The sequence below is a fragment of the Vidua macroura genome, chromosome 28, assembly GCF_024509145.1.
Source record: "Vidua macroura isolate BioBank_ID:100142 chromosome 28, ASM2450914v1, whole genome shotgun sequence".
Classification (NCBI taxonomy): Eukaryota; Metazoa; Chordata; class Aves; order Passeriformes; family Viduidae; genus Vidua; species Vidua macroura.
In genome coordinates, this window is record NC_071598.1 from 4,702,467 (window position 1) to 4,715,598 (window position 13,132).

Below are 13,132 nucleotides of genomic sequence, written 5' to 3' on the forward strand. Positions count from 1 at the left end.
CGTGGTCACGGCCATGGCGGGTTCCCCCTGAGCGCGGCGCGGAGCCGCAGCCATGGCCGCCCGCAGGCCCCGCGCTGCCGCGGCGGCCGCCGCCTTCCTCTCCCCGACCCCGCGGGCCCTCGGCGGCGCCGGCACGCCCGTGCTCGCTGAGTGCCCCGGCAACGACGATGAGCGCGAGAGGCGCCAGCGCCGCCGCTCCAGGGCGGTGGACTCGTCGCTGCAGGGCCTCGGTTCCCCCTCGCTCAGGTACGGCCGGTGCGCGGGGCTCGGGCAGAGGAGAGAGGCCGGACACCGACCCCGCCGGGCCGGGGCTGAGGGGAGAGCCGGACACCGACCCTGCTGTGTCCCTGTCAGAGGGGCAGCCAGACACCGACCCCGCTGTGTCCCTGTCAGAGGGGCAGCCGGACACCGACCCCGCTGTGTCCTGGGGCTGGGGGGTAGCCGGACATCGACCCCGCTGTGTCCCGGGCTGACGGGCAGCTGGACACCGACACCGACCCCGCTGTGTCCCGGGGCTGAGGGGTAGCCCGGACACCGACCTTGCTGTGTCCCTGTCAGAGGGGCAGCCGGACACCGACTCCGCTGTGTCCTGGGGCTGAGGGGCAGCCGGACATCGACCCCGCTGTGTCCCTGTCAGAGGGGCAGCCGGACACCGACTCCGCTGTGTCCTGGGCTGGGGGGTAGCCGGACATCGACCCCGCTGTGTCCCGCAGGCCCGAGAGCTGGCAGCCGCCGCTGCCCCAGTGGAGCAACGCGCAGATCTCGGAGCACTACAGCACCTGCATCAAGCTCTCCGCCGAGAATGTGAGTCGGGGTGGACGCGTTTGGGATTTAAAACCCCTCAGCAGTGGGGTTTGAGAAGCCTGGGGCTTTGCAGTGGGGTGGGGCAGGTTAAGGGACCATAAAGGGATGTCAGGTCCCAGCTGGGCCATGTGTTCTGTCCACACGGTTCTGGAATATCTGGGCAATCCCAGGAAAAAGTTCCTGTGGGACTTTTTCCTGCCTGATCCTCTCGTCCCATGGCTGGCCCCATGGAGCAGAGCCTGGATCCATCCTCCCACATCCCCCCTTGGGTATTTAGGGCTGAGGTCCCCTCTCAGCCGTCTCTTCCCAGGGCTGCCCAGCCCCAGCTCCCTCAGCCTTTGATCGTCAGGGAGATGCTCCAGATCCCTCATCTTTGTCACCTTCTGCTGGAGCTCCTTGTCCCTCCTATCCTGATGATGCCAGAGCTGGACACAGCACTCCTGGGGCTGATCACTCCCTGTCCTGCTGGGAATGCTCTTCCTGGTGGATCCCATTGGTGTCCTTGTCCCCAGGACCCTGTGGCACTCAGGGACACCTTGTTGTCCCTCAGGTCCTTCATAGGCATCACCTCCAGCCTGTGCCAGTGTCCAGGGCTGTCCCTCCCTGCCTGAGTTTGAATTTCAAACAATTCTCTGTTGAATTTCTGATAGTTCTCTGCCCAGCTCTCGCTCCTCTCCCAAGAGGAAGCCGTGGCCATGCCCGGGCTGGTGTTGCCCTTGGTCCCTGGTGCCACCCGGGCTGTCCCCTCGGTCCCCAGGGTGTCCCTGGCCAGGAGAAGGGTTCCCAGCTGTGTTTTCTTGCAGAAAATCACCACCAAGAATGCCTTTGGCCTGCACCTGATCGATTACATGACCGACATCCTGAAGCAGAAGAACTCAGATCTCACCAACTTCCAGGTCAGAGGGGTCCCTGCTGCTGCTGCCTTGTTTTTGTCAGATCATGCCCTTTCTGACCCAGACATGGGGCATCTGAGAGGCATTTTAAAAGCTTGTGTTCCATTTTCAGTCTCGTGTGAAGGGTGAGACAATACAGGTGTTATAATTCACGCCATCACAATCAGAAGCCAAATATTTCCTAATTACCAAACACTGTAAGTGTTTCTTGGCCTGTCAGCTTTTGCTACACCATGCTGTAAATGACTTAAAGCCACTCATCTAAAATAACCCTTCGTGGTATCTTTCAAAGTTCTGTTTCTCCCAAGTGTCCAGTCTTATTTTCAAGGCCACCCTTTGAAACTTGTTTCTATTTCCATTTCTGTCTCAGCAATGTCTGCCCTATTCCATGGCATTCCTAAGTCAGCATTTCTTATCTCAAGGTTTGCATACAGATCCACGCTCTGTGACTTTTCTGTCAGGTTCTGAGAATTTTCCACAAATCTAATTCCCACAGTTTCCACCTCTAATTAACCCCAGGCTTAATTCATGTGAAACCTCCAACACTGTTTAGGGCAAAACTCAGCAGAAATTGGAGGCACTGAGTCATTAAAGGCTGAATCCTCCCAGTTGTGGGGTCAAAAAGGGCTCAAATCCTCCCAGTTTCGGGTCAAAAAGGACTGGGAAGGCCTTTGGGATGAAAATAGGTTAAATATTGTGGTAAGATCTTTTTAATACTTAGGGGAAATTGAATATTTTTTAAAAGTGACTTAATACTTAATAGGTTTAAAGGAGAAGAAGGAAAGGTTGAAAAGCCTCATTTCTTGTTTTTTTTTTAATAAATTTGGTGTAATTATTAATACATTTTTCTTTATACTCTTTTAAAGTTTTAAGCCCTCTTTACCTCCTAATTCTATCTCACAACAAAAAATTCTAATAAATACACAACAAAAAGCATTCTATTAAATACACAATGTAAGTTATATTAATATATATTAATATATTACTATGTGTTCTATATATGTAATTACTAATGTATAATATTAATACTAATGTATATTAACATTAATATGTAATGTAATATATTATGATAATTTTTAAGTTATTATGAATGATAATTAACCAGCGCTAAACCCACCACACTAATTAATACATTAACGAAAAAGAAATCCCAAATTAAGAAACCAGAAACCTATTTTACCTCTCTCCTAATTCTATCTCACAACAAAAAACAAACACATTTGAGTAAATACACTCATAATTAACCAGTGCTAAACCCACCACACTAATTAATACATTAACAAAAAAGTCCCCAATTAACAAACCAAAACCACTGCACAAAAGTGGCGTTCCTAAAAATTCCTAAAGGATTTTTAGCTGCAATCCCATAAAAAACGAAGCAAGCCGTGGCGAGAACACCCCTTTGGGGAGCCCGGAGCTTCCACTGCTCCCTTTTCCCGTTAGCCTCGATGTTCCTGGGGGTGCAGAGCTCTGGGGGATCAGCTCTGGGCTGCTCCAGGCAGGGATCTCCCTGCCCAGCTGGGAATCCCCCGTTCCCTGCAGGTGGCCGCGGGGACTCTGGACGCCAGCGCCAAGATCTACGCCGTGCGCGTGGATTCCGTCCACGCCGATGCCTTCAGGGTCCTGGGCCACCTGGGCAAGGAGCCAGCCCCTGCCAGGGGCCAGGACAGCCCCCAGGAAGGTGGGAATGCCCTCTTTTCCTCCCCAAAAAACCCCGGAATTCCCTCATTTCCCACCTGGGATCAGGTGGAGATTCAGCGCTCTTTGGGAGTTCTGAAGAGGTTTGGGATGAATTGGGCTGGGAGATCCCAGATTGGTTCTCCTGGAATGCCGGGGCAGGGAATGGTGGGAGGAGGAGCTGGATCTGTCACTCAGTGATTTCAGATTTCAGTTTGGGGCCAGACAGGGTCAGTTTGGGATCAAACAGGGGCACTTTGGGATCAAACAAGGGCATTTTTTTGTCCAACAGAATCCATAAAAAGCCAGCAGAACGTTGCTCATGCCCACAGATCCTGAGGAATTTCAGTGCCTGCTGAAACAGCAGTTTGCCGTACAAATTCCAGGTTTTCTCCCTCCTTTGGGGTATCCCAGCCCTTCTGAGGTGGGATTTGTCCCTTTTCCCATGCCAGGCTCCAGCCCGGCCTCCGAGGCTGCCAGGAAGTCTCAGCCAAAGAAGAAGCAAAGCTTCAAAACCATCGAGCAGAACCTGAGCAACATCAACGTGCCCGAGGGCAGCCGCAGGGCCGAGGTGGGCCTGGGCTGCTCCTCATCCTCCCTGCCCTGCCTCTCATCCTCCCTGCCCTGCTCCTCATCCTCCCTGCCCTGCCTCTCATCCTCCCTGCCCTGCCTCTCATCCTCCCTGCCCTGCTCCTCATCCTCCCTGCCCTGCTCCTCATCCTCCCTGCCCTGCCTCTCATCCTCCCTGCCCTGCTCCTCATCCTCCCTGCCCTGCTCCTCATCCTCCCTGCCCTGCTCCTCATCCTCCCTGCCCTGCTGTCCTGCTTTCCTGTTCCTAATTCCCACCTCCATTCCCTGATTACTATTCCCTGATTCCCCTCTCCATTCCCTATTCCCATTCCCCTCTCCATTCCTGGATCCCCATTCCCCAGTTCCCCTCACCACTCCCCCATTCCCTTCCCCATTCCCTAATTCCCACCTCCATTCCCTGATTTACGCCCCATTCCTGGATTCCTATCCCCATTCCCTGATTCCCATTCTCATTCCCTAATTCCCTTTGCCTGATTCCCTTCTCCACTCCCCGATTCCCATTCCCCAATTCCCCTCTCCACTCCCCATCCCCACTCCCTAATTCCCCTCTCCATTCCCAATTCCCATTCCCTAATTCCCCTCTCCATTCCCAATTCCCATTCCCTAATTCCCCTCTCCATTCCCATCCCCATTCCCTAATTCCCCTCTCCATTCCCATCCCCATTCCCCAATTCCCCTCTCCACTCTCCATCCCCATTCCACAATTCCCCTCTCCATTCCCTGATTCCCATTCCCTAATTCCCCTCTCCATTCCCATCCCCACTCCCTAATTCCCACCTCCATTCCCTGATTCCAATCGCCATTCCCTGATTTACACCCCATTTCTGGATTCCCAGATTCCCATTCCCAGATTCTTATTCCCCAATTCCCATCCCCATTCCACAATTCTCCTCTCTATTCCCATTTCCACTCCCCGATTCCCCTCTCCACTCCCCCATCCCCACTCCCTAATTCCCCTCTCCATTCCCCATTCCCTGATTCCCATTCCCCAATTCTCTTCTCCACTCCCCATCCCCATTCCCCAATTCCCTTCTCCATTCCCTGATTCCCATTCCACAATTCCCCTCTCCATTCCCATCCCCACTCCCTAATTCCTCTCTCCATTCCCAATTCCCATCCCCACTCCCTGATTCCCCTCTCCACTGCCATCCCCATTCCCTAATTCCCCTCTCCATTCCCCATTCCCCAATTCCCCTCCGCATTCCCATCCCCACTCCCTAATTCCCCTCTCCATTTCCCATTCCCTAATTCCCCTCTCCATTCCCCAATTCCCCTCCCCATTCCCATCCCCATTCCCTAATTCCCCTCTCCATTCCCTGATTCCCATTCCCAATTCCCCTCTCCATTCCCCTCCTCATTCCCATCCCCACTCCGTGATTCCCGTGTCCATTCCCGCTTTCCAGGTGGATCCCATGTTCCAGAGAGCAGCCGCCTCCTTCGACGAGTGCAACACTGCCGGCATTTTCCTGACGGGGCTGCGCTCCCAGGGCTTCCAGAGCCGGCTCCTTTTCCACTCTGGAATTGTCCCTCTGCCCTCCTCGGAGAGCCTGGCCCTGCCCAGCTCCCAGCCCGTCACCGTGCCGGCTCTAAAAGGTGAGTCCCAGCCTTTCCCAGCCTTTTCCCTGCTTTTCCTGCCCTTATCCAGCTCCTTTTCCCCTGCGTTTGTTCGCTGCTCGGATCCCTGGCAGCTGGAAAACTGCTGGAAAACTGGGAGTTTTCCAGGCTGCTGGAGAACTGGGAATTTGGGAGGTTTGAGGTTCTGAGCCAGGTGGAAATTCCAGAGCCATGTGGGAATTCCTGAATTTCCAATCCTGTGCAGGAATGGGAAGTTTGAGGTTCTGAGCCAGGTGGGAATTCCTGAACCAGATTAGGGATTCCAGAGCCAGGTGGTAATTCCTGAATTTCCGATCCAGTACAGGAATTTGGGAGGTTTGAGGTCCTGAGCCAGGTGGGCATTCCTGAACCAGATTAGGGATTCTAGAGACAGGTGGGAATTCCTGAATTTCGGATCCTGTGCAGGAATTTGGGAGGTTTGAGGTCCTGATCCAGGTGGGAATTCCTGCTGGGATCCCAGGAATTCACCTGTGTCCCACCCCTCTGCAGCCCTGCTGGCCCCGTGCCTGGAAAAACGCCGGATCTGCTCCTCCCTGTCTGGATTCCAGTTCACCAAGTGGGATGAGGAGTCCCACGACGAGGTGGGTGGGAATCCCTGAGCCCAGGTGAGAATTCCTGATCCAGGTGGGAATTCCAGAGCGATGTTGGGAATCCCTGATCCAGGTGGGAATTCCTAAACCAGATTCCTGAGCCAGTTTGGGAATTCCTGTTCCAGATTAGGGATTCCTGAGCCAGGAATTCCCAATCCAGGCAGGATCCCTGATCCAGGCAGGATCTCCCAGTCCAGATGGGAATTCCCATTCCAGGTTGGGAATTCCCGATCCAGGTGGGGGATCCCTGATCCAGGTGGGGGATCCCTGATCCAGGTGGGGAATTCCTGATCCAGGTGGGGGATCCCTGATCCACGTGGGGATCCATGATCCAGGCAGGGAATTCTTGATCCAGGCAGTATCCCTGATCCAGGTGGGGAATTCCTGATACACATGGGGAATTCCTGATCCAGGCAGGGAATCCCCAATCCAGGTGGGGAATTCCCGATCCAGGTGGGGAATTCCCGATCCAGGTGGGGGAATCCCTGATCCAGGCAGGGGATCCCTGATCCAGGCAGGGAATTCCCGATCCAGGCAGGGGATCCCCGATGCAGGCGGGGAATTCCCAATCCAGGCGGGAATTCCCGATCCAGGTTGGGCACTCCTGTGTTGCAGTCAGTGTCAGCGCTCCTGGAGAAGTTCCGGAAGAGCGAGCAGGCCTTCGATCCCAACCTGGATCCCGACAGCGAGGACGGGGAGGGCTGGGCCCCCTCCCAGCCCCAATTCCAGCCCGAATCCCCAGCCGGGGACCGGAGCCGGGAATTCCAGGCCAACGGAGACTCCGTCGGCCACAGCAAGAGGTGGGGCTGGGATCCAGGGATGGGGGGCTGGGCTGGAATTCCCGGTGCCAGGGAGGAATTCCCAGTGCCAGGGAGAAAACCCCGGGAATGCTGAGGGAATTCTGAGCAGGGATAGCAAATCCCTTGGGAATGCCGAGGGAATTCTGAGCAGGGATAAGAAATCCCAGGAATTCTGTGAGCAGGGATAACAAATCCTGGGAATGCTGAGGGAATTCTGAGCAGTGATAACAAATCGTGGGAATGCTGAGGGAACAGGGATAAGAAATCCCAGGAATTCTGTGAGCAGGGATAACAAACCCTGGGAATGCCGAGGGAATTCTGAGCAGGGAAAACAAATCCTGGGAATGCTGAGGGAATTCTGTGAGCAGGGATAACAAATCCTGGGAACTCTGAGCAGGGATAAGAAATCCTGGGAATTCTGAGCAGCTGCCATTCCTTTTCCAGGAGCAATGGGGCTCCCCTGGGAGAGGGGGACATCGGCACGCTGAGCCTGCACGTGTCCCTGAATCCCGGGGAATATTCCTACTTCAGCCCCCGCGTTCTCTCCATGTGGGCTGGCCCTGAGCACTGGCGCTTCCGGCCCCGCCAGCCCCGTGAGTGTCCAGGGCAGGGAATCCTGGAATTCCGGGCTGGGAAGGGCTCAATCCTGGAATTCTGGGCTGGGAAGGGCTGGAATCCTGGAATTGCGGGTTGGGAGGGCTCAATCCTGGAATTCCGGGCTGGAAGGGGCTCAAATCCTGGAATTCTAGACTGGGAAAAGCTCAGTCCTAGAATTCTGGGCTGGGAGGGGCTCAAATCCTGGAATTCCAGGCTGGGATGGGCTGGAATCCTGGAATTCCAGAATGGGAAGGGCTCAATCCTGGAATTCTAGACTGGGAAGGGCTCAATCCTAGAATTCCAGGCTGGGAGGGGCTCAAATCCTGGACTTCCAGACTGGAAGGGCTCAATCCTGGAATTCCCCCCTTTTCCCCCCTTTTTCCCTCCTTTTCCCCCCTTTCCCTCCTTTTTCCCTTTCCCTTTTCCCCTGCTCTCCCTCAGCAGCCCCAGGCCCAGAGAAGGATTCCCGGCAGAGGATTCCCAGGAAGGTTTTTGAGCTGGATTTCCAGGAGGACATCGACTTCCAAGCCCATTTCCATAAGACCAAGGTGCCCACGGAGCCCTTTTCCCACAGCAGCCCGGAATTCCCGGGATTTGGGCAGCTCCAGCTGCATGTCCTGGGGGGCACCTCCGACCCTGCCCCTTCCCAGACAAAACATTCCCTGTTTTTCCATGGAAAGTTGGTGGAGCTTCCTGTTTTTCCATGGAGCTGTCCGATCCCATTCCCAGGCATCCACAACTTTGGCCAAATCCATCCTGGAAAGCCAGAACAGCCGGAGCACCACGCTCCCTGCAGACTTCAACTACGACCCCCAGAACCTGCGGCAGCTCTTCCTCAAACCCCTGCTCAAGGTGAGAATTCCCAAAGGAATTCCAGGGAATCGTCCTGGGGAGACGTTCCAGGGAATTGTCCCAGCGAGTCATTCCAAGGGATCATTCCAAGGGATCATCCCAGGGAATCATCCCAAGGGAATCATCCTGGGGAATCATCCTAGGGAATTATCCCTGGGAGCCATTCCAGGGAATTATCCCAGGGAATTATCCCAAGGGAATCATCTCAGGGAATCATGCTGGGGAATCAACCAACTCAGGGAATCATCCCAAGGAATCATCCCAGGGAGCCATTCCAGGGAATTGTCCGAGGGAGTCATTCCAGGAAATCATTCCAAGGGATCATCCTGGGGAATCATCCCAGGGAATCATCCCAAGGGAATCCTTCCAGGGAATCAATCATCCTAGGGAATCATCCCAAGGAATCATCCCAGGGAGCCATTCCAGGGAATTGACCCAGGGAGTCATTCCAGGAAATCATTCCAAGGGAGAATCCCAGGGAATCATCCCAGGGAATCATCCTAGGGAATCATCCCAAGGGAATCATCCTGGGGAATCAACCAACTCAGGGAATCATCCCAGGGAATCATCCCAGGGAGCCATTCCCAGCACCAAACCTCTCCTCACCAGACCCTGGGAATGTTCTGGATGTTCCCTAGGGCTGCTCTCACCACAAACCCTCCTGGGAGGGCAAAAAGGGGGAAGAGGGGCCAAGGCCCAGCCTTTTTCCAGGAATGTTTTGGAATGTTTTCCCCCAGCTCAGCCCGAGCTCGGATCCAGTGGGAGCCTTGGACAGCGAGGCTGGAATTGAGGATTACGACTACAACAACCCCAACGACACCTCCAACTTCTGCCCTGCCCTGCAGGTACAGCCCCGGGATTGGGGAATTCCTGCTGGGATAGCCTGGGGAGATCCATGGCTAGAGAATTCCTGAGGGGAGGAATTGGAGCTGCAGGGCATCCAGCCCTGCCTGGACATTCCCAAGGATGGGAAAACTTCGGGATTTCTGCTCCCTGCAGCTGCCTTAGCTTCAGCTTTGGCCCAGTTCCATGGGAATACACCAAATCCCATGGAGACCAGCCCCAGTTCTATGGGGAAAACCCCAATCCCATGGAGATGAGCCCCAATCCCATGGAGATGAGCCCCAATCCCATGGGGATGAGTCCCAATCCCATGGGGAAAACCCCAGTTCTATGGGATAAACCCCCATCCCATGGGATAAACTCAATTCCATGGGGATAAACCCAATCCCATGGCGATAAACCCCAGTCGCATTGGAATAAACCCAATCCCATGGGGATCAGCCCCAATTCCAAGGGGATAAACCCAATTCCAAGGGGATAAACCCCAATCCCATGGGGAAGCCAGGCAGGAATTCCCACCCTCCGGAGTGGCTCCTGCTGCCTCTGGCTCCTCCCAGGTGACCCTGGTGTCCCCCTGTGTCCCCTGGCAGGTCCCTGACAGCGATGACGATCCCGATCCCACGGAATTCCTGGGCCAGGCCGAGCTGTTCCCGCTCCCGGATCATCCCGAGGCTCCGGAGGGTTCTGGGATCAATGGTGGGAATGTCCCGGGCTGCAAGGAGCTGGAGCTGATCGACGAGCCCCACAAGGTCACTGGGAGCAGTGGGAACACTGGGACTGGGAGGGACTGGGAATGATTGGGAGTAATGGGCTGGAAATTCCTCCCTGGCATTGGGAGCTCCTCCCTGGGGACTGAGAATTCCTCACTGGCGACTGGAGCAAAAGCCTCTCGGCACCTCCAGGGTTAAAAATCCCAGGACAGCCCTGTGATTCCAGGGATTGCCAGGACTGACATTCCCAGAGGAACAATTCCCAAATGAAACATTGGGATTGTCATTGCCAGAGGAACAATTCCCAGATTAAACACTGGGATTGTCAATTCCAGAGGAACAATTTCCAGATTAAATACCGGGATTGGCATTCCCAGAGGAACAATTCCCAGATTAAACACCGGGATTGGCAGCAAGGCTGCACTCGATGTTATTCCCGGGGAAAATTGGGAATGCTGATCGTTGTAGCTGTGATCCCAGTGATGATCCCAGAGATGATCCCGGATTCCCCCCTCAGATCCAGAAGATCTCCATCCAATACGCCAGGACGGCCAAGAGGATGGACATGAGGAGGCTGAAGAGGAACATGTGGGAGCTGCTGACGGGGCAGGAAGAGGTCGGGAAGGGAAATTCCCACTGGGAATTCTGCAGGGATTCCTTCCCAGTTCCAGGGATAAACCCAAATTCCATGGGGATAGACCCCAATCCCATGGGATAAACCCCAAATTCCATGGGAATAAACCCCAGTTCCAGGAATAAACCCCAGTTCCATGGGAATGAACCCAAATCCCATAGGATAAACCCCAATCCCATGGGATCAGCCCCAAGTTTCCCATTGACCAGGACGGGCTGAGGTTCCCAGGGGTTTTCCTTGGAATTTCGGGGCTCTGCATTCCTGGATTTTCCCGAGCAGGGGGAGGAAGACGGGGAAGGGACAGACATGGAGATGAGCGGAGAGAAAATCCTGAGTGACATCACCAAGGATCTGCTCCACAGGTCGGGAATGGGAAGAATGGGAATGGGAAAATCCCAAATGGGAATGGGAATGGGACAGGGAAATCCTGAATGGGAATGGGAACAGGAAAATCCCGAATGGGAATGGGAAAATCCTGAATGGGACTGGGAAAATCCTGACTAGGAATGGGAAGGAGAATGGGAATGGGAACAGGAATGGGATAATCCCTCATGGGAGTTGGAATGGGAATGGGAAAATCCCTCTGGATGTTGGGATGGGACTGGGAATGGGACAGGGCAAACCCCTGTGGGTGTTCCCAGGGAAGAGCCAAGCTGTGCCCAGTCCCTGCTCCCGAGCATTCCTGGCTGCTCTGGCATTCCTGGGCTCTGATCCCGATCCCGCTTTTCCGCAGGCTCCCTCCTGCCATGGCCACCAACCTGTCGGTGCCCTTGGCCTTCGTGTGCCTCCTGCACCTGGCCAACGAGAAGGTGAGAGCAGGGAGCCATTCCCAACAATCCCGGGAATTCAGGGAATGCAGCTCATTCCCAACAATCCCGGGAATTCCAGGGAATGCAGCTCAACCCCAAAAATCCCAGGAATTCAGGGAATGCAGCTCATCCCATCATTCCAGGGAATGGGAACATTCCCAGCTCATGCAGGGTTTGTCCCTCAGACCCATCCCAAGCATTCCAGACTCTGGATAAGGGAACAGAATCCCAAAATCCCAGAATTCCTGAATTTTCAGAATTCCTGAACAGCTCTCCAAGGTCACAACATGCCCAATCCCCACCTGGATTCCTTCCACACCCAGGAATTCCTTGGAATTCCTCCAAACCCCCCTGGGGGCCCCTTCCCAGGAGGAAATTCCTGCTCTGTCCCAATTCCCTGGAAAAGCCCCCAGCAGGGCATAAGGGGCTGGGATTGTTCCTGAGCCTCATCCCAGGGGATTTTATTCCAAAGCTTTTCCTTCCCATTCCCAGAATTTGAGGCTGGAGAGCACCGAGGACCTGTCGGATATCCTGGTGAAAGCGGGAGACTGACCCCGGAGCCGCTCCCAGTCCAGCAGGGAATTCTGAGAATTCCCAAATTCCTTGGGAAGGACATTCAGGGATGTCCTGGCTGGACAGATCCAGCCAGGATCCAGCAGCTTTTCCCTGGGATTGGGAATTCCTGCACTTCACTGTGAACCCAGGCTGCTCTGTGTTCCAAAATTTCCTCTCTGTGTCCCAAAATTTCCTCTCTCTCTGTCACAGAATTTCCTCTCTGTATCCCAAAATTTCCTGTCTGTGTCCCAAGCTTTCCTGTATCCCAAAATTCCCTCTGTCTATCCCAAAATTCCCTCTGTGTGTCCCAGAATTCCCTCCCCGTGTCCTTCCCAGTCTGTAATTCCCAGTTTTTGGACTGACTGTTACTCCTGGTCCCTGTTCCCTCCATTCCCTGGGATTATTCCTGGTTTTTTTACTGGTTTTAGGGTTAATAAATTCTGGACACTTTGGAGAGCGGCCTGGGAGGAATAACCCCGGAGCGGGGTGGGGCAGAAAATGGGGACAAATCCCTAAAAAAAGGGAATGCAGGGATCAGAGCCTGGAGCAGCAGCTGGGAATGGGATCCAGGAGCTGAGTTCTGGGATGGGATCGGTTCTGGGACGGGATCAGTTATGGGATGGGGATCAGTTCTAGGATTGGGATCACTTCTGAGATGGGATCAAATCCAGGATGGGATCGATTCTGGGATGGGATCAGTTCTAGGATGGGGGTCAGTTCTGGTATGGGATCAGTTCTGGGATGGGGATCAGTTCTGGGACTGGGATCAGTTCTGAGATGGGATCAAGTCCAGGATGGGATCAGTTCTGGGATTGGGATCAGCTGGGAGATCCTGGCTCCTTCCTGCCACTTCTGGGGCTCCTCAGTGGGATTTGGGGCTGTGTCAGGACTTGGATTTTCCTCCTGGGGCTCTGCCTTGGACTCATCCTGCTCCTCCCGCAGCTCCAGGTGGAGCTGGGGGTCCCCAGGGGAGGGATCTCCTTCTCCTGATCTTTCTGGGAATGGGGTCCCCAGAGGAGGGGTGGGTCCTCTCGCCCCCCCTGGAATTCTCCTCCAGCCTTTCCTGGGATAAGGATCCCCAGGGGAAGGGTCTCCTTCTGCTTTTCCTGGGGCTGCTGCTCCCTTGGGAACATCCAGAGCCGCAATTCCCGACCCGCCGGGCT

At 54.6% G+C, this 13,132-nt stretch overlaps 1 protein-coding gene across 2 annotated transcripts; it reads left to right on the forward strand.

Annotated features, from left to right (window-relative positions):
- Positions 1-38: 38 nt before the first annotated feature.
- On the forward strand, positions 39-12,423 carry NCAPH (non-SMC condensin I complex subunit H). 2 transcript variants are annotated; one of them, XM_054000793.1, is made up of 17 exons: positions 39-246; positions 714-804; positions 1,608-1,700; positions 3,240-3,378; positions 3,827-3,945; positions 5,369-5,558; positions 6,069-6,160; positions 6,785-6,969; positions 7,414-7,562; positions 8,008-8,114; positions 8,296-8,418; positions 9,156-9,263; positions 9,852-10,010; positions 10,489-10,587; positions 10,885-10,967; positions 11,339-11,414; positions 11,907-12,423. In XM_054000793.1, the coding sequence occupies exons 1-17, from the start codon at positions 53-55 to the stop codon at positions 11,964-11,966; spliced, it is 2,067 nt and encodes a 688-aa protein (XP_053856768.1). In that variant the 5' UTR covers positions 39-52; the 3' UTR covers positions 11,967-12,423. The 2 variants fall into 2 exon arrangements, with proteins under 2 accessions (XP_053856768.1, XP_053856769.1); XM_054000794.1 differs by having other exon boundaries at positions 8,011-8,114.
- The last annotated feature ends 709 nt before the right edge of the window (positions 12,424-13,132 follow it).